Source organism: Trachurus japonicus, chromosome 16 (genome assembly GCF_045865225.1).
Source record: "Trachurus japonicus isolate A0001 chromosome 16, Traja_1.0".
Taxonomy (NCBI): Eukaryota; Metazoa; Chordata; class Actinopteri; order Carangiformes; family Carangidae; genus Trachurus; species Trachurus japonicus.
In genome coordinates this window covers 21,175,534-21,200,831 of record NC_140922.1, presented here as the reverse complement: position 1 = coordinate 21,200,831, position 25,298 = coordinate 21,175,534, and the positions used below count along the sequence as shown (strand labels likewise).

The 25,298-nt window shown below is 40.3% G+C and overlaps 1 protein-coding gene across 4 annotated transcripts in view; it reads right to left on the bottom strand.

Moving 5' to 3' along the window:
- The window catches only part of LOC146972364 (F-actin-uncapping protein LRRC16A-like), a 65,804-nt gene that overhangs the window by 6,764 nt on the left and 33,742 nt on the right, over window positions 1-25,298 (bottom strand). For 2 of the 4 annotated variants that reach the window (XM_085802496.1, XM_085802497.1), the window contains exons 10-35: window positions 21,928-22,016; window positions 21,013-21,107; window positions 20,304-20,390; window positions 18,860-18,963; window positions 17,780-17,857; window positions 17,155-17,231; window positions 15,872-15,979; window positions 15,388-15,457; window positions 13,430-13,511; window positions 13,125-13,224; window positions 12,923-12,977; window positions 9,137-9,309; window positions 8,397-8,465; window positions 7,183-7,276; window positions 6,899-6,997; window positions 6,544-6,672; window positions 6,308-6,439; window positions 5,941-6,116; window positions 5,768-5,855; window positions 5,446-5,586; window positions 3,857-3,923; window positions 3,431-3,657; window positions 3,076-3,185; window positions 2,647-2,895; window positions 2,335-2,536; window positions 620-656 (exon numbers count right to left, since the gene is read on the bottom strand). In XM_085802496.1, coding sequence (XP_085658622.1) covers window positions 620-656; window positions 2,335-2,536; window positions 2,647-2,895; window positions 3,076-3,185; window positions 3,431-3,657; window positions 3,857-3,923; window positions 5,446-5,586; window positions 5,768-5,855; window positions 5,941-6,116; window positions 6,308-6,439; window positions 6,544-6,672; window positions 6,899-6,997; window positions 7,183-7,276; window positions 8,397-8,465; window positions 9,137-9,309; window positions 12,923-12,977; window positions 13,125-13,224; window positions 13,430-13,511; window positions 15,388-15,457; window positions 15,872-15,979; window positions 17,155-17,231; window positions 17,780-17,857; window positions 18,860-18,963; window positions 20,304-20,390; window positions 21,013-21,107; window positions 21,928-22,016 — 2,938 coding nt within the window. The remainder of the gene's footprint in view (window positions 1-619; window positions 657-2,334; window positions 2,537-2,646; window positions 2,896-3,075; window positions 3,186-3,430; window positions 3,658-3,856; window positions 3,924-5,445; window positions 5,587-5,767; window positions 5,856-5,940; window positions 6,117-6,307; window positions 6,440-6,543; window positions 6,673-6,898; window positions 6,998-7,182; window positions 7,277-8,396; window positions 8,466-9,136; window positions 9,310-12,922; window positions 12,978-13,124; window positions 13,225-13,429; window positions 13,512-15,387; window positions 15,458-15,871; window positions 15,980-17,154; window positions 17,232-17,779; window positions 17,858-18,859; window positions 18,964-20,303; window positions 20,391-21,012; window positions 21,108-21,927; window positions 22,017-25,298) is intronic. The other 2 variants (XM_085802498.1, XM_085802499.1) reach the window with 1 other exon arrangement.

Below are 25,298 nucleotides of genomic sequence, written 5' to 3'. Positions count from 1 at the left end.
TTAAAAAGAAGAGGGTTTGTGTTGGAGACAAGCTGAAGGAGAGGTAAAAGATACTGTATCGAGATGATGGCGGATACCATTGGGGCTGTTGTTGTTGACTGCTGACTCTTTTAGATGATCTATGTACCCAGAAATTGCACTGAATGTTAAACTGTGGATCTGTCGTGTCACATATCACACTGGACAGACAGCACTGAGGTCAAATGGACGGATAACTGATTAGGTTAGATTATAGTTATGGCCTGAGATTCTCTGCATGTTCTCTTAAATGAACATATTATAACTGTGTGTGTGTTTTAGGCTGTGCCCAATTGTTGCTATATGTTGCCTAATTAATTTCAGTTCAATTTTTTGCAATTTTTGCTTTTACAGTAAGGAACATTTGCAATCATTACAGGGATAAAATTTGTAATTTATTGACTTATTTCCATCTTTATTCTTGATGAAATAAGCGCAAATCTCTTAATCTCCTCAATTTATTTATGAGGTTATATGTATTTTCAATGCTTAGACACATTTTGAATTCAGTGTAGCTCACTTCTTTTTTTCCCCCAAGTTTATCTAAAAATAAATAAATAGATAAATAGAAATTACTCAATATATCCATTAACCATCTCACCTGATGCATTGCTGTCGGGTCTATCAGGGCTGGAAGACTAAAAAAAAAGACGGAATACTTGATTAGTCAGTTTTATCACCAAAGGAAACATTGTGTGCATAAATAGCCATCAGACATTCACATAAAGTAATTATTGTTATAGTCCGTTGCTGTGATACTTAAATGTACACAGTCCTGTAAAAGAGCATTTAAACAGCAGGGGGCGCCTTTGTGTTAAAAAATGCAAATGATACTGCTCACACACCCAAAGCTTTGTCTTAATGACCTGCCTCCTGAAAAGCTCTCTTCATTTTACCTGCACACACAAAGACACGCATTCACGCACGTACACGTACACACGCGCACACACACACACACACACACCTGGAAGCCAGCCAGAACAAGCAGATGGCAGAAGAAGCTTTAGTGCCACTGATACAAGGTCAGAAAAAAATCCTAATGCTGCAAACACCATAAACCTCTTAGTGCAGACACAGGCACACATACAGTTTACAGATCAGTGACTGGTTAGGGGCAATTATACATCGAGTGAACACTGACACTGAGGTGCCAACGTCAACTCACATGTTATATGCTGAAGCATCGACACTAATTGTACAGATTGATCCCTGTGAATATTTATCTAAATAATTATAATGAATTATATTGGGTTTTATTTAGAAATTCGAGCACTGGCTTTCTCATTTTCTCTTTGTTTTGAGGAAGTGTAGTAGTAGTAGTAGTAAATATATGAAAGAGAGCAAAATGGGGAACTGAGTATATGAGTATTTTTATTTCAAGGAAACTTTGTGAATTTTAAGTGCGTAGGTGAAATATTCAAATGACATCTCAGTCCTCTCTTGTCTTCATTCTGTCCATTTGCTGTTCATGCTTCCTTCTATTTCACTCTTGATTTCCTCTACTCCTCCTCTCACGTTGTTGTCTGGCAGAAAATCAGCATTGTTTGTGTTTTTATGTCAACATCCTGACAGTCACAGCGACTAGCCTGCAGATTCACACAAGCATCTGTGTGTGTGTGTGTGTGTGTGTGTTGTGTGTGTGTGTGTGTGTGTGTCAGTGCTTCTTATCTTACATGTTCTCACAGCCTGAATCCACTGTTAGTGAGCGTTGAACAAAACAGTCCTGACAAGTGGAGACTGAACACCTACTGCACTTTGTCCCTAGCACAGTGTAACGTGCCCTCATTCAGTGAAACATCTGTGTCTATCAATACTGACAAATCATGATCACAAAAACTATACCTTTATTTTGAAATTATTTAATAGAAATAGCTAAAATAAAAACACAAATTTTACAGTCTGCGATGCACAGATAAAAGTCATAATTGAGTCTAAAATCTTTATATTTGTTAGCCACTTGCCAAGATTACTTAGATTTAACAACAAAATGTTGTTGTTTTTTTGTTAGTCTTCTTTTGTGCTACATTTCCTATAATTTTACAGCATTATTCTATGCAAAATAAAAAACCTTTTTGTGAGCGATTAAACTATGTCAACTCAACATCTTTCTTTTCATCTCACTTGTTCTGGGATTTTAAGCAGGAATCATAGATATTAACATTTCGTTAGAAAACAAATTTGTCCGATTAATTACTAATGAAAATAACTGTTACTTGCAGCCCCACATACACACAATTTACTCAAATGGGAGACTATTGCCACATGTCTCCCATCTTCCCCTTCTTCCGTGGTTCTGTTTAAATTACACCACCTCACCTTGTATGCTCTCCTCTCCTGCTTGGCCTTCATCTCTGCCAAGAGGCCGCTGCCCATCATCTGAACTCCAGGGTAACGCCTCCCTCCCTGAGGGCTGCCCCTGCCGTCTGAACCCTCCCATGGCTCGTCCATGGAGTCCGGCGTCCTCAGCTCTTCTGATCGATCTGAGCTGCTGCTGTAGTCTGTGCGACTGGAGGCATCTCTGCAGTGGAGAGAGAACTTACTGGTGAAGCTGGAGTAGACTGGTGTGGTGAGTAGGTACTCCATTGTTTTAAAAAACAGAAAAATAATCCTGCTTCTGCTCATCTGTACCTCGACTTTGACTCAGGAGCTGGGCTCTTCATCGCCACCTTAGGTGAGGAGGGCTCCTCGGGGATGGTGGGGGTTGGCGCTGAGCCCACAGAGGCTGACGATGAGGCTTGAGTGGCGGCCTGGTTTTTCTCCGACTTATCTGATTTGTCAGATTTGTCAGATTTATCTGATTTGTCAGATTTGGACGATCGTTTGATGAGGTTGAGAAATCCTCCTTTACTCTTCTTTTTCTCTCCATCTTGGGAGCGTCTGAGAAAAAAAGAGAAAGAAAAATGAGAGGACAATTTAACATGTTTAATGGAACTAATGGAACTATTACAATAAACATTAGAAACAATGTTCAGTTAATATACATCTACTGGAAAAAGAATCATATACAGTAACCTACAATCCTGAATGATAAAAGTACAAATACAGCATAGTCCTTACTTTGAATCCATCTTGGTGACTTTTTTTGAAAAGAACTCGTCTACTCCCTCATCCACCCTTCCCATCAGGCCGTTCTGCTCCCCATCCTGAGAAGGAGCACTGTTGATTTGCTGAAAGAGGAAGTTGAAGAACCTGACACCAGGTCTGGGCCATTTGACAAACAGTAGACCCACTGTTCCCATGCATGAGTGGGAACTTGGTCAATCAGGTTTAGAATTCAACTTGAGACCAAATCCTGATATGGATTTGTATTTCTTTAGTGCAGATATCAATTTTGGCAGATTATTAACAAGTCAATCAAGTAAGTACAGTACATGTATCTAGTAAATAAGTCAATTTAACTTGTTTGACTCACAGGTACTTTGCTGGAATGTGTTTTTTTGTTCCTTCGGGGTCGTAGTTTGGTGAAGTGCTGCAACTTTTTTTCCTCCTCAGATGGCAGCTCTACCATCGTTCCTGGTGGACGTTGCTCCAGTTTGGGAAGGACCTGAGATGGAGTGGGAGGTGTCTGAGATGAAGTTGAAGTGTCCTCCACATGGACTGGCACGTCCTCCAGGGCCTTGTCCAGGTCAAACTCCATCTCTGCAGGTTTGTAATTAGACACATCTTGAATATTAGGTCTACTTACCGTATATGTTACATGTTTATTCATCTAGAGTAGATAGTATCAAAAAGATAATCTTTCACAGTAACAATTAGTAAGATAATACACTATGTAATTCCAAAATGTCCCTAAATTATATAAAATGAGTGGGGAAAAAAAGAAAAAAAGATTGCCTACCAAAGGCACGAGAGACTGGTCGAAGCATTCTGCTGTGGATGCTTTTCCTCTTGGATTTGGGAGTCATCTGGAGACAGAAACAGATAAAACGGGAATTGTAATTCATGACTGAATGAGTATTGAAGAGTTTGATGTGTTATGTACAGTACACATATGTTTGCATGTCTGTGCTGATACTGTGTTTCTCAATGTAATGCGATGGCCACAAGTATCAGTAAACATTTATTTTGTAGATATTGACCAGTTAGTTGGTTTTTCTTTTAATAGAGAATAATATAGTTTGTCAGGAAAAGACTGACTTACAATAATATATCTCCCAATGGTAACTGAGTATCCAAGAGTAACAGATTTAGTTGTACTTGTTCTTGTTTTACTTGGAATTCTTTAACAAGAAGCAATCATGAGTTAACTCAATGCTTTTGATATTATTTGGCCTAAAATGTAAAGTGAAAGAACTAGGACATCAGTTTATACATGGGTAGATATCAACACAGTGGCATCCACATGTTGCTTATTTATTTGTGCTGTGATGACAGACAGTGCACCGAGTGGAGAGGAGCAGTGAAATTTGGCTGGATACATAAATATATATATAATGTTTATCAGCATCCAATGGTGTAAAAAAGTGAGTGAGGAAGTGACACAAATAACTACTGTTATGCATCCTATTATACTCAGACTGCTGTTTTCTACTCTATTTTTAAACTGAAGAAAGCAAATATCCAAAAATACAGGAGGTTCTCAGCACTATGGAAAAGTACAGAGGGCTGTATAGCAGGCAGGCACAGTGAGGAGAGGCAGAGAAAGAAAAGAACAGTAAGACTCAAAGATAGAAGGGAGAGTGTAGAGGGATAGTCCAAGATTACTTACGCTGGTGCAGCACAAAGTCTCCATGGAGCAAAGGTAGAAGGAGAAGGAAGAAAAGAGGGAAAAGAAGATTGAAGAGAAAGAAAGATAACACACAGTAAGGCCGAAGGCAAAAAGGCAAAATGAAAGAGCCATGACAGTTATGAACTCTGAAGGGAAGCCTTTTTGCAGCAGAAAGCAGAGGTACAGCAGCAGAGTGGGATAAAAGATGAAGGACAGTGGGTGTATTGAGAAAGAGAGCAGACAAACAGACACGGACAGACACAGAAGAACACAGCCTGCGTTTCAACACTTTTCTGCAATATGATTGATCATATTCCTTCTGTACCGCCAACTAAAGTATCTACTTGGTCAAGTAGAACCATCCTTCATCTCAGGACATTTACAGTGACTCCTATTTTTATTCTTCTATTGCAGAATCCATTAATTAATTTATTTCTGGAACCATAGAACTTGCTCCTGTCAGAGTCAGACATACAGTATGTACGGTAAAAATTTTAGTTTAATGATCATCAAGAAAGTTCTCTACATGACTACCAAACTCAAACCTAGATTGATTCTGGGAAATTTAGAGTTGGGGTGTTTTTCATCCTGTAGCCAGGTGTAGTTGCTTGTATTTGAGAAATAAAACAAACTGAATCTTGGCCTTGAATCTACTGTAGTTGATGAATTATAAAACAGAACCACAAAACCTCACACACTTAAAACGTTCAGTAACCTACCATGCATGTCTCCAGATCATCCAGCCTCTCGGCCTCCAGTATTTCAGTCGATGCCCGTTTGGGAACCTTCTCCTCGGGAACATCCAAGTCCACAGACTCCTGCTGCACCAAAGGGCGACCTCGACGTACCAGATGGTCAGCCTGAAAGAACGAGAGTGTAGAAAAGCAATGGTGCATTGGCCAATATGTTACATGGTTAAATGCATGGATGAAATTATTTAAAAAGTATTAGGAAATATGCTACAGATAATTAAGGCTCAAATTTAACAGCTATTGTGAAAGTACTGGAGAGAGCTGTGGGGATGGGTGGGTGTCATCTTACCAGAGTGTGTTGTGAAGTGGAAAGAGCCTCCAAAATCTCATCAACGATGCGATCAGACAGGAAGGAGGCTAGACTCAGCTTCACCTCACTAACAGAGAGATTGATGGTCAGGGGATAAAACAAGACTGACAGGTACAACAAAACAGCCCTGTATAACCTACAAAAACACACACCTGATCTTGTTGATAATATCTACCCCCGACTGCTCCAGGAGGGTTTTGGAGACAAAGCTCTTGGGTACCACCATCTTGGCAGAGCTGGTTTTCATCAGCTCTGGGCGAAGATTACTCCTCTTCATCACATGGGGGCACAGAGACTCTGCTGTGTCTACCATGGACTCCAACAGAGTCTGGAAGCAGTGAAATAAATGAAAGTCTTAGAGTGCCTGTTGGTTGACATTCAGCATCTTTAGACGGCATCCATTTTCCAGTTTTTAATAATTTATGATAATATCTGCTGTAAGTGCTTTGACTCCCCCAGTGCTTCCTTTTAAGACGAAACAAAAACATGACGCAACAAACATCCTATAAAGGTTTTAACCTGCAGTTGTTGGTCCATAACGGTCGTCACTTCTCCAGCCATAGACTCCAGTTTCTCCTGGATGGGTCCCACTGAGGAGCTGTTCACCTCCTCTCTGGATGCTGATCCAAGATGGTAGAGATTAGGGAGCAGCTGGAAAGACACGGAGATACCAGTAAAACTACATGCTTCAAAGTTCATTCTAATACAAACAATAAATGCAAAGGAAGGATGTAAGAAAAATGGCCTCTCCTCACCGTTTTGGAGTTTCGGGCATCTTTGATGAGGCTCTCTGCTGATCTGACGTCCTCCAAGATGGTGTCTGTCTCTGAGTTCCTCAGAGAGTTCAGGTGGTCCTGCACCTTCACACAAATCCTGTCAATCATCTAAGGGATGAAAACAAGACACAAAAGGTTGTGTGACATCACAGGACCACTGATTCAGTTTAGTCGCAAAAAAACTGCAGCTGTGAAAAAAATACTGAAACAAAGACTAAACCATTCTGACCTCTGAATGCAAATGTTCAGTTCAGTCAAAAACATACAAATTACAGTGAATAAGAGGTCAGTAATAAATATGTGCACGTGCATTTGTCTCAGTTTGTGTACACACCTGTTGTGTAGTTGTCGTCACGATGCCCTGCTGAAGTCGATAGGCCTGTTCCTGTTGGTATTTCCTAGTCTCGTGGTTCCTGTAGAGGTAATTCTCAATCTGGGACACACACATACACACATACATATACACAGTCATGAGATGTAGATATTGTTAAGTAAAGTTTCATCTATTTGACTCAAAGTTGCAGTTACTGTATGTTTTCTGCATTAATATAGAGATTACATTGTAAACACTATAAAACACAGTAATGTATCATAGGTCAGTAGGATTTGTTGACATACCCTTAGCAAGGCATCCTCTGTTTTCTCAGGGCTGGCCTTCAGAGCCTGGGACGCGTCGATGATTGGGATGGGCATGAAACGAATAGTGAAGTTCCTAATGGACACAAAGCCAGAAGAAATGACACATTTGAACACACAGTAAAATACAACAGTGCTAGTTTTATCAAATAACATCTATTGATCTCATCAATTATGTATCAATCAAAATTTCTTTTTTGAAAAAAAATAATAATAATAATGAAATGTGAATTTTCCATGAGTAAAATTAAATGAACCCCAGATTACACAGTGCTTTGTGTGTGTGTGTGTGTGTGTGTGTGTGTGTGGTCACAAGGCTGCAATAGCATTACGTGTGGCCTGAACCCTCAGCTGCTATCACCCTGGTCTATTACAGAGCAATGAACTGGCACCATTAGAGAGGTTACTGGTGTTGAAATTGAGGTCACTACCCAGTATTAATATTCATATCAAGATGGAGGGGAGGAACGAATGAAAGGAGAAATGAAAAGTAGTGAAATGAATACAGAGTAGAATGGAAGGCAGAAAGCATCGTTTTGTAGTCTTTAAAATTATAAAAAGGTATTTTCTAGGAATCACACAGAAGACATGAGAAAAATACTAAAGGTAACAAAACTAGACACACGCAGTGAAAAGTGAATGGAGACCAGGAGGAAGAAAGAAGAAAATTGCTGTTTCAATAATACAATACAAAGACTCAGAGGGGAAATGGGGAGATGTGCCAGAGGATATGATAAACAGAGACAGGAGATGAGGGAGGCTGATGTACAGATGTGCACATGTCATTTCACACACCTCGCACAATCTATTCCTTATTCAGAGACAGAAGAGGCAGTAGACAAACAGATTTATTCACTCTTGACTCATACTTTTTGTATCTATTTATCTACCCCACTTTCCCTTCCCCAGCATCTTTCCCTGTGCTGTTCTCTCCTTGTTGTATTCCCAGTGTTTGTCACCCTCTCCCCTGTCTGCCTTCCTGCTTCTGATCTTCTCCAAACTCACCACAAGGTTACCTCCAAAAACCCCATCAGAGCTGCAACAGCTAACCACATATCCCTCCCATCAGCGTGTAATAAACCAGAGCCACTGCAGTGCATGTTATGATGACAGGATGGCAGGATTATTACATTTCATTCGCAGCAGCAATCCATGCATGGACTCACAAACACATAAATACAGGCAGTGCAACTCACTTCTCCAGTGCGGCTGCGACATCCTGAAGACCCTGAGGGCTGGTGTTGTTCTTATCCCAGATCACAGTCCTGCACAAAACAAACACACACACACACACACACAATGTGAAAGAAGCAAGGCTACAGCTCTAGAAGCTGTAATCAATGTAATTATTCCATAAAAAGCCTTTGGCCTGGGCCTCAGTGCACATAGGCACAAATGGAAGTGCCATTAATCTCAGGCTACATGTTGTCAAGCTGTGTGACCAATCAATACAATGGAACTTGTATATATAATATATATGAAATTGTATTTCAAATCTATTATTACATTAGCCTTTTGTATTTTATATCACTGTATTCCAACACTTACCATACTATGGATGCTACAAAAAATGTGTAGCATTTACTTACTGTATGTCAACAGTTGTAACTTCTACAGGCTGACATATAAACTGACAATGAATGACAATACAAATTGTAAAATATATTATAAAGTATGGCTTCATAAAATAATGTATTAGAGCCCAGAAATAAAAAACTTAAAATGTGCCAATACTGACCATTGATTATATATCTGTGATGTTTTCTTAATCTTATCCTATTTTAATTGGTTTTATTAACCTGCAGTCACATACACACTAGGTCGTATATCAACTACTAAGCTGTCAACAGCAGTGTCATGAAACCCGTATTTAAAACAGTATTACTGAGCCATGTGACATGTGACAGTGTGATTGCTGAAAATACTGTACACTAACCTGAGTTTGGAGTTGATCTGCAGCGCCTTGGCCAGCATCTTGGCACCCATGTCCCCCATGGCGTTCCCGCTGATATCGAGTTTGGTGAGCGAGGAGTTACTTCCCAGGGCGTTTAGCACAATGGTGAGATCACTCTTTAGTCTGGAGTCAGCTAGAGACAAGGAGGTGAGGGGCTGTGGAGGGAAGACATGAGGGGGGGTAGGAGGAGAAGAGAAGAATCCAGTGTTGAGAGAGGGTTTATATGACAGCAAGAGGTAAAATATAATCACACTGAGACTGATATATCTGCTGTGTGACTGACAGTGTTATAGGACAGCTTTGAGTTTATCTGCCATCTGCAGGCTATTCAGAACTGATGAGCATCCCTCCAGTTCTGTGTTTGTTTACTCGGCTCTAGCAGCACCAGGCAGCGTACAAAAAGAGCTTTCTGGGCCCATGTACTATATCACTGCCAACTTTAACAAAAGCTATTGTGTTTTATGTCATCGAGAGCATTAATATTCCTTCAGGCAGTGCCAGTCTGTTTTCCTGTCATAGTGTCTTTGAATTTATTCTATGGCAGTTGATTGTTGTTGAGTCTGTCCTCTTCACCCACCCTGTGATCTTGGCTCCTCTCTATAGAAAGTGCGAGCATGCAGTCGGGCATGACTGTCAGTTTCACCGGATGAAGCTTTTTTAAATGACAAAAACTATAAGCATATTTTTTTTCATATTCAAAAGCCCTAAGGATTCATCCACTGCCTACAGTTCTAGAGCTGTTCAGTAAAACTCTATGTTCCTGCAGAGGCTTGTGTGACTCAAGAGGGCAAAAACCTCAATTAAACTTTAATCAAAGGGTTAAGTTGACTTGAAGCAGAGTCTAAAATGTCAGCGACATCATCATTCAAAACTCCACAGGGCAAAATGAAACATTTATCACTGGATCAGGTGGGCACTTCTTTGTGATGTGAGAGTGACACGAGGGTTTACAAATCCCCAACAGCGTCCGTCTGTTCAGCAGGTTTGAGCTGCTCTGTGATGCATGCCCTTTAAACAGCTGGAGACTGCTGTGATGATCTGCCTTTTAAAGCTGGTCATTTCACTGTCTGCTGAGCTCTTTTTTGTTTGTTTCTTCAAAGAAGTTCATAAAAAAAATTTTTGGAGGTGGGAGACTTAATGTTTAATACATGTATGAACTGGATATAAAAAGTAATGGCTTCTTGTGGGACTGAATCTGAAAATGATCCTGTGTAGGACACTGTGGCCTCCATGTGGATTAACACAGATGATGATGTATTCTCACACACATGCAAAAACATACAGCAATGCAGAACACCCTCCCGCTAAGCTTTATGAGCTAAGAGGGTATTAAAGAGGTTGACTACTACTTTGGGCGTGTGTGTGTATGTGTGGTGACGAGTGTGTGGGGAAACAGCATCAACATGGTTATATGGGGAGAAAATTAGTTTTTTTATGTCTTGTCTGAGGACGCACAGAGAATTATTTACTACCTGCATGTGTTCATGTGGGGCACGCAGCAGACATTAAACATGCAAATTTAAATAGGTACAAGTTTATGCACCAGTAGCCTCGGTAGCTAATTCTCAGCAGCTAGACAGCTAAATAAGAATACAAACTTGTCCTACTGGCACAGAAAAGCAGTGCACCACTAAAAGAAGGGTATATATGAGTAAAATTAATTAATTTGTAAGGCTGACACTATAGCCCCTATTGATCATTAAAAATCATGAAATCTTCACACTTGATATGCATACACGTCTTAATTAAGAGACAATTGAAAAAATTAGAAACTGTAACTCAAGGTATGCAAATCACAGTGACCTTTTTATACAGAGAAATTAACCCATTTAATGTCTGTCGATAAAATGATGAGCTGTGCTGTCGTTGTGTGTTCAGTCATCACCCTCTCTCTCCACTGCAGTGGCTCTGTAGAGGAGAGGATGCTACTCTTACTGATTATTTTATATCACATATGAAAGATTTGTTATTATTATCACTCTGATGCAGGAAGGTGGGTTATGCAGAAGCTGTGCTTTTCATTCAGAAACCCTCCTCCTCTCATTCATCATCATTCTTCTCTCACTGACATTCACAACTCTGGCCTGATAATTACCAAGTTTGTTTTCTCTTGTGTTCTGTATATAGTTTGTGTATGGAATAAATATACACCATGTCATTTGATTATCACAGCCTTTTCTATAAGTAGAAAAATCTGATTCTCATTTAGGTTTTCTAACAGCATTGTTAATTACTCTCTGATATGTCTCTTTCCCCAGAGGTTTATTCTTTTAAGGAGCTCTTTGAATTCTCAGTTGTCAGGTTTTCTTAATTTGTCAAGACAGATCTCGGGGGATTAGTAAAGCAAATTCTCATTAATAAAACACAAAATGGTGTTTATGTATCTGTTTATATTCCGGCAGCTACAGTAACAACAATCTTATGTCTAATTGTGTGGACTCATGCCAGGACCAGTGGACAAAATACACAGCATAGTAGTACAGATATCAATAGGAAACATGTAAATGTAGAGTCAAAAAAACATAATTGTATTTTAAATTTAGTTGAATAAAAGTTATTGGTTCACAAAACAAACAATTCTCAAGTAAAGTACAGATACTGGAAAAGAAATCCCAGAAGCATAAGTTAAATATGCTGAGTGGAGCTGTGTGTGCTGCACTCTCACTGTAAGTGTGTATGTGTGTGCTTCCATGCACCGTGAAAAAAGGACAAGATGTACTGCTGAATTAAATTTTAGACTTAGTCTCTACAAGCCTTAATTTATCTCACATGCAGACACAGTGTGCACCTTAGAGATAATACTCCCATAAAACTCCCTGCTCTAAACACTCTGAACTTTGTTAAAAACAACAACCAACCCTTCTCAGATCAGCTGTCCCATGTACCTTCCACCTTAAATTTCACCTCCTCACTTCACTTATACATCCTTGGACCACTTTTCCTTTTCTCCCCCTTTCCCTCTGTCTTTGTGTCCCAGTGTCCAGCTGCACAGTCAGATAACCTGCTCACACACATGTGCCATTTTCTCACGCACATTATGACACACCCACCCACACACCCACACGCCCATCAATCTAGGACGTCCAGCACTATGGGAGACAAAGGAAAGCAGGCACTCGGGCAAAATTTGTTCCAGCTCCCATGATGGAGAGAGAGATAAAACGAGTGAGATAGATTGAGGGTCAGGAAAGAGGGGAGAAGAGCTGAAGCCGGAGAAGATTGCTTCTTATTACTGCAGGTCAATCCTTTTTCCTTTTTTTAGTGAAAGCTACAGAAGAAAATTACCACTTACCCAGTATCTTTTAATGTCTGTGTAATAACCTATTAGATATTGATCTTGATATTATGTGCATAACAATACTTGGGTCATAATCCAATGAGTCATTTATGATGTACTGCACTTTGAGGATTTCCCTTTATGGTGCAATAACCTACCAACAACTCACTTTTACTGCCACTTTAAAACTAATTAAAATACAAAGATAAATTTTAACAAAAAGTTAGAGTGTACTGTGTTGGATGTAGCATGTGGTTTTCCATCAGTTTGATTAAAGCAAGCAAATTCTATTGTCACTACCCTGTACTGGAGAGGTCAGAGGTCAGCTGTAGAGCAGCTGGTGGAGATCCAGTAATTTGCTTCAGCCGGTTAGATGCTTGCTGATACAGGATTTGAACCTGAGGCATCTGTCTAGAGGACGCTCTCTGTTAACACAAGGCTACAGCCCCTGACAAAGCAAAACATACAGGGGAAGGAAATTAAAAACTCACCGACTCCTCCTCTTGAATCATGTGAACTAGACTGTCCAGCACCGGAGCAAGGTTTCTAAGTCACATAGGAGAGAGACAGGAAGTGAAATTGAGAACAATACATGATGATGAAATGATACTTATACAGAAAACCACTCTGAATGGATTAAGCACTCAAGTAGATGCGACCTGTGCATCCCCTCCTTCTTCCTTGTATTCTTACTTTGACTTTATGTTGTTGAAGTTTTTGCCCAGAGAGAGGTGTCTGATGGAGCGGTTCTTGGCCAACCATACAAGCAGAGTGGACAGATCTGAGTCCAGTCCTGTACGTACAGAAATTGGTGAGAAATTGTAATCAATCAAACGTTATTTATACAGTAAAGCACCTTTCATACATTAAAAACACCATCACATAATGATGCTGACTGTTTTCAGGGGGCTAGGTTTATGTTGCTTTCAGTTAATTAGGGTTAGGGCTAAATAGCCGGCAAACATTTGGTACAATATGCCTGGAGGGTTCCTGCTCACCATTGTCAGAGATGTCTAGGCTGGAGATGTTTGGGATCTCAGCAATGCAACCTTCAAGGATCTGGGAACCTCCTGATCGCAGCTGAAAAAACAGGGACACACACAAAAAGTACCTCAAACACAATGTAGAACAGCCTCATTGTCTTGTTAGAGCACCACAGCTCAAACAAGACAAACTCCAACACTGTGACAAGTCAATGCACAGCAGAGGTAGAGCTTCCACTGTGCAAATTCAACAATATGACATTGATGGATGTGTACTTGTGTGTGCAAGAAGCTCATGGTGAAACATGCAACTAAAGATGGATTCATGTCAGACAGACTCAGAGAAACTGGTTTCAAGTGATTAATATGGTGATGGCATATGACTCTTTTTTTTTTAAAATAACAACACAGTTCATCTACAACTACTGCAGCTGCAAATGTTTTTTTCTTTTCTTTTGAAATGCTGATGGGAAAATGAACCCAGGTAGAACGGAATCAGCAGAAAGAACAAGGTATCTGCCAAAACAGACGTGCAAATAAAAATAAGGAAGAATGAAATGTTAATTATTAAGAGCCAGTACACTGGTACTTACACAATGGCCAAGCTTACAGAAGCATAGGGGAGAGAACAGCATGTCAGACCAAGCCAGTAATTACCAACAACAAAACACACAGATGCTTAATGATCACTCCTCTATTCAAACTCACACACACACACATCACAGGCATACACAACTGCAAACACACTCGACAGGGAGTCCTTATTTTGCGTGCTGTCAACCCACTCAAAGCCCAGTTCTGGGCCATCTCCACCAAACGGTTCATTAAGGCTTCGAAAAAGGACAGAATGCATCGTTTCGCCCCCCCACCCCACCACGGCTTCAGTTTGGGAAGATTTCTATGGGAATCTGGAATTGGATTTCTTGTGTAATTTGCATTCATGCGTTATCTTTAGCAATCCCATTGATTCTGCAGCAAGCAGTCTTTATCTTCGAGCAGGGATGTAAGGCGAGGAGGTGGTGTGTGTGTGTGCGGGTTTGTCCATGCGTGTGTGTGAGAGAGAGAGCGAGAGAGAGAGAGAGAGAGAGAGTTGAGATGAAACAATTAGAGAGGGGGAACTGAACATCCCACACCCCACTCCCTTCTACTTCACCCTTCCCTCCCTCTCCTCATCTCTGCCAAGTATTCCATTATATAGCCTCTTAACAGTGTCACTGGCCTGTCAGAGGCTTTTGGAGTGGCTCCCAAAAAGCTGATTGCATTAGATGAGTTTTGCCTCCTACCAATAAAAAACCACATTTAAAACTTTAGCTGACAAGACCACTTATAACAATGCCATTAATACTCAAAACTGGAATAAAACAAAACTGGCGCCGGCCTAAAATCCATCAGATGTGGTGTTTTAACTTACAATACATATAGCTTTCACTGTATTTTGCAGCATTGCGTTTAAACAGTGCTGCCTACTACTGAACAGGCTCACCTGCATTATCAGCTGCACGACTGTGCACTGACTCTATACAGCTGTGGTGTCAGTCAGTCTAAACTCCTCTGCACTTAACACTCATGTCATCTCTATTGAGGGCTAGGGGCTTTAACTTGTCACATTAAGATTTGATTTTACAAGTGTGGTCCTATCATTCACACGATTTAATATTCATTTTGAACATGGGGCAGAAGAAGTTCACAGATTCCTGCTTGCCTTGCACGCTGCATTGCAAAACCAGAGAGGCTTTGATGTGGATTTTGAGCATGCATGAAGACAAACCCTCCCACCCCCACACCCCAGCCCCACAACTCCTCAATATGAATGAATGAATGAATCGTGCCCAATGAGAAAAAAAATTCAAAGCGCAGCCACAAGGGAATGATCCATCACAAGCCAGCCACAAATGGACACATTGGAAATTATATCTTTTAATCAAATGATTTATGAGGTGAAATGGCGTGCAGTGGATCTCAGTGGGTCTCACCTCACAGCAGCTGAGGTCTAAAGACACTTCCTTCAGACTGGGGTTACTGGCCAGACCAAGCAGCAGCGCCCTGCAACAGCATCATTACAGGAAGTTAAGTCACAGGAATAAAGAGATGTAATTCAGCTTTTCATTATGTAACTAAAGGCTGGTAGAGAGCACTGTGCAGAAATCCACATTTCTCTAATTCACATTTTGTTCGGCTATGTCAAATTTGTGACAATTTGTTTTCCGAACAATAGTAAATAGCAAAAAAACAAAAAAAAACAATAACAACTTCAGAGTCGGATCTGCAGCAGCTGCTCGGTGTGACATAAGCTGACAAGGCAACTTTACTTTTATGTACACTTCAGCTTTGAAATGTGACATACAGTAGGTGGAAAAATATAAGGTGGAAAAAGAACAAAGTGCAAGATCCTCAAGAATGTGGGACACGAGAAGCTGCTCCACAGACGCATTAAATGTGAATGAATCGTTGTCTCACTTGAGGGCCTCCGGTGGCAGCTTGGTTCCTGACACGTTGATGGAGCTCAGAGACATGGCGCTGCTGAAGAAGTGCTTGAATGACGGAGGCACCTCTTTGCCTTTCCTACTGAAGGAGACAGGAAAATAAAAGAATATCAGCCAGATGTACCAATCTCCAACTTTAACAAGATTTTTTTGGTCTGATAACACAGAAGCTTCGATGATGAAGTTCCTTGATGTGACCTGAGAATCAGGCCAACATTAAGCTTTTAGTAGTCTTGCCATGGCCTAAAAGCTCATGACCCATTTTTGGTTTTATCTACTCTTTAAGGAACAGTAGTTTTTTCTCCACAAAAAGGATGCAGAGGGGATTTTCGAAAAGGCAGAATCTGTTTAAATCCCAGATGTACACTAACCCTCTCCCACCTCAGCCACTGTGTGTACTCATTTACTCACCTCCTCCACATTCTCCATTTTTTTCTTTCCCACTAGTTTTACTGCACTCACATCCTCTCCTCCTCTCCCCCAAATCTCTATCACCTTTTTTCCTGCTCCGGTTCCCTCTGTTCCCTCCAATTCCCATAATGCCCTCTCCCCCCTCTAGATAAAGTCCTCCCTAGAGACACACTGGAAAGAGAGATAATAATGGGAAGACAACTCCACCCATCACCCATCTGTTACACACCCACAAACACACACTCACTAAGGCACTGAAATTTAAACGCACTTGAATCATACACATGCAGAAACTGAACAAACGCACATGCACACACTCACACACACACACTTGTAATCCTGATCCTGTACTTTTGCCTGCAGTAACATGTTGTCACCAGCAGGTGTCAGGCACTAACATATACTGTAGAGTAGACGTGAATAAAACTCAGTGCCATGTCTAGTCAATTTTAAATTTTAAGGCAAGGTCCATTAAACTGACACGAAGGCCCGAGACAGAACATACAGTACAAGTAACTTACTGCACACACAGTAAGAAACTGATTGGTGATGATGGACAAATATCCCATCACTTACAAGATTGAAGGCAAGGCACATTGCATTTTGTATGAGAACAGATTGGCCATGCAGCTGATATGTTTAATCCAGGTGAGAAGGTTTTCACTATTACAACCACTGTTGTACCTGCTTAAACAATTTTACTGAAACTGTCTATCGTACCATTTTCTTATTAAATCAGAAACTTTTATTGTCAATCCTGTATTGTGCTTCAGTTGAGGTACTTTGCAGTACTCCAGATATCTTTTCTCTTCATCATCAGGTAGTAAAAGTCAGATTTGCTCTCACCTGTGAGGGAAGATGCTCTTTGACATGTTTAGAACAGAGAGGTGTTGGACTGAACCTCGCAGCAGAGCCGAGCAAATCTGAAACACACACACATACACACCGTGTCACTGTAACATCCCGACTTATTAGTTTCAATTATATTTTAAATCCTCATTTCGAAAGTGGCTTTAAATACCCATTTTGTTTTTTGTTTTTTTCAAGTCTACAAATGTATTGGTAACTGGCTGCACGTGAGGGTGACAGAATATGATTTAAGAAGTAATCAATATCTTCAATGACAGGCAGACAGCTGGCTACATCTCAGACTAATCAATAAGCAGTATTTGGCTCTCAGACCCACATCAATATATCACACATGGTATTCTGACTGCTACACAAGCAGCAGACAGCAACACAGATTGAGTGGGTGTATAAAATTGGATTACACTGCCTGCAACACAGATGTTAATGGCTCACACTTCATCTTACAATACTGTATAATGAGGTTGTTGCAGGTTGTTTTAATTATGGAATAAAATACTCAGACTGTGTGGGGTCTTATCATTATAAAACTGAATATATCTACACATTTTTTCCACTAACAATCAAGGTGTGATATCATTATTGTGTGACAGTCCTGACTCACCTGGTCCAATGAGCAGTCAGTGTTGGAGAGGTCAAGGGTTACCAGGCTGTTGGGTTGACCAAGGAAGTGGCAGAAATGCTACAGAGCACACACATTAGTAAGTTAGGAAGAAGACGAGGCCATATTAATGTAGAGGGATAAAACAACTCATTTATAATGTACAGTACGTTTCAGTAGTAGACATAAACACTGTGGCTAATTTATTCTCCGACTGCTAACTTTCTACTATCTCTTTTCTCTTTCCTTATCAATTTTCCAGTCATAACCATCCTCTGTGCATCTCCATCATTTGTGATTTCCCACAACAAGCCCCTTATGTCACCAAATCTATAGCTAGACGTCTTGTATGCATCGCATTTTTCATTCTTTGTGGCAATGTTGTATGTATCGTCCCTGCAAAATAAACATTAAAATAAAAAAAAATATCCAATCAGATGCTGGATGCCGGTTTTCAGGAATAATTGAGATTCTGTCATTCTGTCGTCCAGACAAACTGGTTTATTCATTTTGGTAGAAGAAGACATCAGTCATTTCTGTCTTTGGGAATCCAACTTGTTCTAGTCTGTTTTCCTGCAGACAAACTAAAGGAAGATTTTTTTGTGTGTTTAGCATTAGTTTGACATGACCAGCAAGTATGTGCAGTAAATAATGTACCTAGCTTCAGTGGCTGGTTATTTTATCATAGAAAATGAAAACAGGGGATGAGAGTAGCTTCAATCTTCTTATCTAACTCTTGCTAACAAAGCAAATATGTGTGATTCCCACAGATTCCTTAAAACTAATCTGAGTTGCTGTTGCAATAAATACAGTAAATCACTGTGTTGGGTGTGGTTGTGTGTGTTCAGATTTGTAGCCCCACAGTAGAGAGTTTCTCTCATATCTCAATATCTGTGCTCTGAACAGATGTCGAATGTCCTAAATCAATGCTCTCCTACAGAGTGACTCGCTAACTGATTTATAACGGTCTGAAAAGGCCTCCACATATCTACTGCTGCACTGAGCTGTTTCAATCAATTAAGCGTTACTGAAACCAGCTCTGAGATGGATTAGAAACTGTGTGTGTGTTTGTGTGTATGTTACCTGCATGTCGTCTCCTCGAAGGATATTCCCTGAGAGGTCCAGATGGACCAGGCTGCTGGGGATGGATGGGTTGGCACTCAGTGACTGGCAAAGGCTGTTCACCCCTAAAACACACACACAGAAACACACCCAGTGTCAGCATTATCTCAACCCTCCAGTCTCCCCTTGATGCTTTGACAGCATATTGAAGGAAATAGCAGAGGAAATGAACAGTGGGTGAAGACAGGAAAGAACAGGAGCAGAATGTAGAGTGAATGCATGGGAAAGTCAAGAGAGGCTTTCTCATGGTTGTGTCAATGTACTGTAATGCTAAACCTTTGAGCGTTGGGCCACTCTCCATTTTTTAATGTCATGAGAAAATGTATGAAAATGTCAATACAAGCAGGATTCTCTAACTCAATATGATCGAAAAATCAAACTGTGAACAGCTTCGTTGTTGTGTGCTAAACCGTGTCACATCTATCACAGGGCTGACACACTGAACTTTCATTTTTACAATGTCCTGTCCTTGACTAGCTGCCAGTAAATGACAGTTAAGTGACTGATGTGATTAACTGATGGATGGAAATAGATGACTGAATGAATATGATAGAGAGGAGAAATGAACACTGGTACTAATACAAATTAAGAAAAGGAACATTTGTAGTATTCAAGATTTGTTCTCTTTCTTTTCATTATATGATAAAAAATTCAGCTACTCAAAGGTTACATTGAAACTAAAATTCGAAAGATCAAATAATTCAATAGCGGTGTAAGAAAAGAATAAAATGTCCTCAATCCTCTACATTTGCTCTGAGCACCAGAGGCTTCTGGGGGTTTGGATTATGGATTGGGCCTTTGGAGAGATGAACAGGGCTCAGTTGAAACAGGGCAGCCCTCTCACTAACACTACAGTGTGGAATATGATACATGTAGCTCTTTATTGATTGCTTAACATCAGAGCATGTTTACAGTGGGTCCCTGCAGATGGTGCCAGCCTGGTGCTGCAGCACTTTGGATGAGAACCAAGAAGAAATTTTACCTGCAAGTGACAACAGCCACATTTAATCTAGACATTATGCTAATCCTCTGCAGCTTCTTTTTTTTCTTTTTGACAGAATAGCCTCTGCACATCCAGCCTCTTCACAGCATTTCATTTAAGGCCATTACAGTAGAGGGATATACTCCATCATGCTCAGAAGTTGTGGCTCTGACGACTGAAGGAGAGTGATCTACTAAATACGTATTTGTGCAAATGGTAGGTGCGATCAGATTATTGGAACATGAGAACTGCATTAGCATGAACATGGAAACTGGAACAAACATAAAATCCATCTGATCACAAAGCACTATCCACATCTATTCAATCTATTCTATAAATTCAACCTCATCTTGGCTTCCCATCAGTTTCTATTCACCATTCAACAGTTTTAGCAGCTTTCCTCACACAAAATTCAACACATACCTTTGGGCGATAGTGAGGTTTTGGAGAAGTTTAAATGCTTTAGTCCCATTCGAAGTTTGGCAAACTGAGCACCCAGGGAGGAGACACCTGCATCAGGGGAGCAGAAACACAAAGAGACAATGACACTTTTCTCCCATGGGGCTGCTCATTGATAGCCTGCATGACACTACTGTACCATCTTTATTCAACTGTGTGTCTCATTGAACTTTTCTTTTTTTTTTTCTAAATTGCCTATTAACATTGTTTTTTCACAGACAGCACAGATTTAGATTCATCTCGAAAGAACATCTCTTTAATAACTTTCTCATCCATAGTCACAAGCAAGTTTATCAAAGCAAAATAACATACTGTACAGTAAAACTAAAAGCAAAGACTATGATATTGTGTATTAAATGAAGAAAATATTGCATCATTGTATCTGTATGTACATGAAACTCCCTAAATATATCTTTAATTTATGTGTCCTGGATAGACTAACAGGCCTTAGGATATAGGTGATGAAATATTAAACTTGTTGCACTCACTACACTGTAACAAACTGTACTGTATATGTGAGACACCACTAAATAGACAATAGAAAATGTCCTGCATTTGATACTTGACAAGTGAAAGTTGATAATTATGATGTTTGTTTTTATATTTAATATTCCATTTCAGGAGAATGACCTCTCACACAGTACATTAGACTAGATTAGAGCAGGTATCATACCTCTGTCCTCCAGCGGGTTGTTGGCAAGATTAATGGTGGTGAGTCCTGAGCTGGGGTTGTGGGCCAGGGCAGCAGCTAGCTTCTGGGCAAAATCACTGTTGAGTGACAAAGAGTGTATTTATAACCAGTGTGTGACCAATGTACTGTACATGTGTGACATTATCAGTGCTTTGGCAAATTATCTTCACCCAGCTGTGCCCAGAGGCAGGGATAAATATAGGTGTACTGAAATGCTAAATCAGCACTGTTGCAAAAAAAACAACAACTAAAATCTAGTAAAGATTAATAAAAAAATATTGTTAAACAGCTAAATAAACAGAAAGAGCTTAAACAAAGTCATACGTCATTGATCATACGTACAGTACCACACTGAACAACAAAACTGGACCTGAAGTGTAATATAGAAGCATTTGCCTCATGGAGCATCAATAGCCCTCTGCAAAGTTGTTTAAATTCTTATATGCAGATATTTTTCTTTTTCTTTTTCCCTTAATAGAGGTTTGTCTGTAATGTTTAAGTTATATTTTATTTAAAATATGTTTAATATTATCTAAAATAAAATCACACTAAACCAAAATTGAAGTGTAGTCTGTATCTTGAAATGTAGAAATTTATTGTAGCACGGTTTCTACGTAGAATGGATTGATCTCCAAAAAGCCTGAATCCTACATTTCCCATGATGCAAGGTGGTATCTTCCATTGAGCTGTTAAAGACTGAATATCCATCAGCTTCCAAGCATCACATTCCCAGATTGTAACAGTGTTTCTCTGCTAAGACATGTAGTCTCCAGGCTCACAACTGAATATACTTCTTTCACGCTTCATGGAGCTCTGCCACAGTTCTCCCATGCTGAGGATGCTCCTTGCACCTTGATGTGCAAAATTGTGCCATTTTATTAGTTTGCATGAGCTTACGTTTTGAGGCCTGCATTGTCCAGAACCAACTCCTCCAGTCGACTGGATCGAGACACCACCCTGAGGATCTGCTCACACACATCTGCAGACTTAAGATACACAAACATGAAACAGATGGAGGTTAAACATTAGTTAGACATACAGTACATGTGTTGGTAAAGAAAAAGAGAAAAAAAAGATATGAACACACTAAAAAAACAGTTTTTTTCTTCTCTATAAAACAGCAGACACATTAATGATATGAAAGGTGAAAGAGAGTTCAGTCTTGCATATTATGAGCCTCACAGTTAGAGCAGAACAGCAGTAGTCTAATCTTACTGATCCATTTAGTGCTTCTGTTCATCGCTTGTGATCAAACGTATAAAAAAGATACTAATTAACTGAACCAGCTTCAAGGCTTAAGTTGCTATTCTAACAGGAACAGCGGGGCTGGTGCTGAAACTTTCAAGGTCATGTGAATAAGATAGAAATTCACTTTTGGGACATGTGATTTTCCTGCAAGTGTTCCTGTGCAAAATGCGGTGAAACCACTATGGATGTTTACGCTAATTAAAGAAGTAATGTGGCATGGAAAAAAAGGGAAAAAAAGCAGCAGTAAATTCAGTCTCTTCCACTTAAAGGGCATTTATGCGTAACAGTGAGAGACTGGGGAGAGCAGCAGAGTTTGGACGCTTAAGAGGGAGAAACTTGTCTCGCTTCTGTGGTCTCAACACTGCAGCAGAGGACCAGAGCTGAGGGAGCAAAAGCACTCATATTTAGATAAAAAATTAAAAAATTCAACAGTTGCATGTCAGTGCCCTACCCAGATATTCATTGACCCAGATCACTGTGTGCTGTGTCATACCCAAACATGTACACACCCAGACATTCAGCCTCTGCTACAATGTAATAGTAACCCTCTAATTATCTGCATCGTGTCGCAACACAAACATTTTCCCTCATAACTGAACTTTACTGGATTGTTGTGCTGCTGTCATTCTTTGTCATTGACATTCCTGCTATGGGGCACTGTTTCTCCCAGCCAGCTGCCTCAGTGAGGCCAAAACACTGGCCACTTTGTCCCAGACTGTTATCTGCAGAAATGGGGAGAGAGAAATGGGGAGGAAAGAAGAGAGGGATAATGGAGAGAGAAAACGGGGAGGCAGAAGAAAGGGACTGTTGTTCACATGTTTACTCTGTGAAACTCTGAGTATTACAGAAGAGGAATAAGAAGGATGGAGGGCAGTGAGGGATGACATAATACAGAAAAAGGAGATTTAAGGGTAGTGAGGATGAAATAGAGAAAAAAAAGAGAAGAGTGGTTGGTTGAAGCACAAAGAGGTCTGTATTTTCCACAAGAACAAACTGCTGGGTAAAACTGGCAGTGTGTCTATTGTACCATTTACTACTCATTAAATAACAGCCTTGTCATGCTGATCTGCTTTGACCCCAGGTCCTGCTGAAACATCACACGCTTTTACACACAGAAACACAGGCGCACACACACACATGCTGTGTGATCATGAGGTGCTCAGAAGGCCAGTCCTCTTATCTCCACTGTCTCCCTCTCTTCCTCTCCTCTTTTCTCATTTACGGCTCAGCATCTTGATTATACACCACAAGACAAACAGCCTGATTGAACTGAGGATGAGCAGCATAATCCCTCGCTTTGATAGCCCGCTCTGTCCGTCTGTGTGTGTATGTGTGTGTGTGTGTGTGTGTGTGTGTGTGTGTGTGTGTGTGTGTGTTACCAGTCCACTACATTGACATATTGCTTATCTGCTTGTAAAGATGGTTAGATTGTAATTTAAGCCTGAGGCTTATGAATTTAATGTTCCATGTCTCCCTCACACTAACCTTTAATTTTCTTCGTCTTTGTTTTGTCATGCTTCACAGACAGTTTTTTTAGATATTCCTAAATGCAACTGTAGGATCATCAGCAGAGACACAACTAAACAGTCCAGACACATGGACAGTGTTACCCTTGAGTTGAACTTTTGCATGTCAATAGAATTGGCAGGAACATCAACTGACTAATTGCTGGTTGTGGGAAGTAAAGACTTGTTTCACAAGCTTGTTTAGTTCCCGTCAGTCCCCTACTCGGCTCATCTAAATTGGGTTTCAAAACACCTTCTGACTCATTTCCTTACTCTTCTGATATCTCCCTCCCTCTCACTCTGTCCGCTGACCTCTGTGCTGACCTTTATGTTTGCTTCTCACTGCCCAGTTTGCTGTCAACGCTTTCTGGCTTTGATTCTGTGTTCCACTTCTTCTTTTAACTTGTTATTGCTGCCACTGGCACTGAATCAAAAACAAGTCAAAATCATGCTCCAGAGAACATCCCTGGAGCCTTTGTTTTTCCAGTTCCTCCGTTATCACCTGCAAACATGCACACATGGGGAAAAATGATAAAAAAGAAACTAGACTTTCCTAATAAAGCACCCAAAGGACACTCTGTGGCAATTTCTAATAACCCCCCCAAAAAACACTCAAAGCTTTTTGATCTGGTAAAACACAAGTCAAACACAAGTCAAACACAAGTTTAGACACGGTGACTGAAATCACCAAAATACAGCCAGGTTACACACACTGAAAAAGCAGCTTCTCGAACCTTGCTAACACACACAACCCTACTGGTCCATTAACATGCACACAGAGATAGAAAGGACACATTAGAAACAGGCTGCACATGTGCCTGCAAAAGCGTTTGTCACTAGTTATGTGCACAGCATGGGGGGGGGGGGGGCAGGGTTTTAAGATTCAATACAAAAGGAATTGTCCGTGACGGAGGCACAAGATAATTGTTTGGACTGAGGAAGCTGCGTGTGGTAATTGGTGAGACTGAGCGAAGCAGCAAGACGAGAGATTTAGTGATGGAGTGCTGCAGGGAGGGGGGGCAACAGTCTGAGACATTGAGCCCCTTTGTCCCGTTAGGATTAAGAGTCTTATCACACAAGAACATTGGACTGATCCTCAGTCAACAGAAAGGAGGGAAGGTGGAAGAAACAAAGCGAAATATCGGCACAGTCAGAAACATCCAGCAACACACATTGTTAGACAAGGTAGAGCAGAGGGGGAGACGTTAACACAGATACAGAAGGACAGAGATAGACAATGGAAACATAAAGTATGGGAAAATACAAAAAAAAATGAAATATAAGTCACAGACAAGTGAAACACCTAAAACAATCAGCTGTTTACTCAAAAAAACAGCTTCTCACATACCCGTATGAGTATTTGCTGATTTTCTTACTTTTAATCATATTGAACTTACAATTGGTGGCCAGTCAAAGCAAGTTAATCATGCTAATGAAGCTCTGTACTGTACTGTACTGTACTGTACTGTACTGTATGTCATCTTGAGCCCTAGGAAATTTGGCATTTCCTGTTAT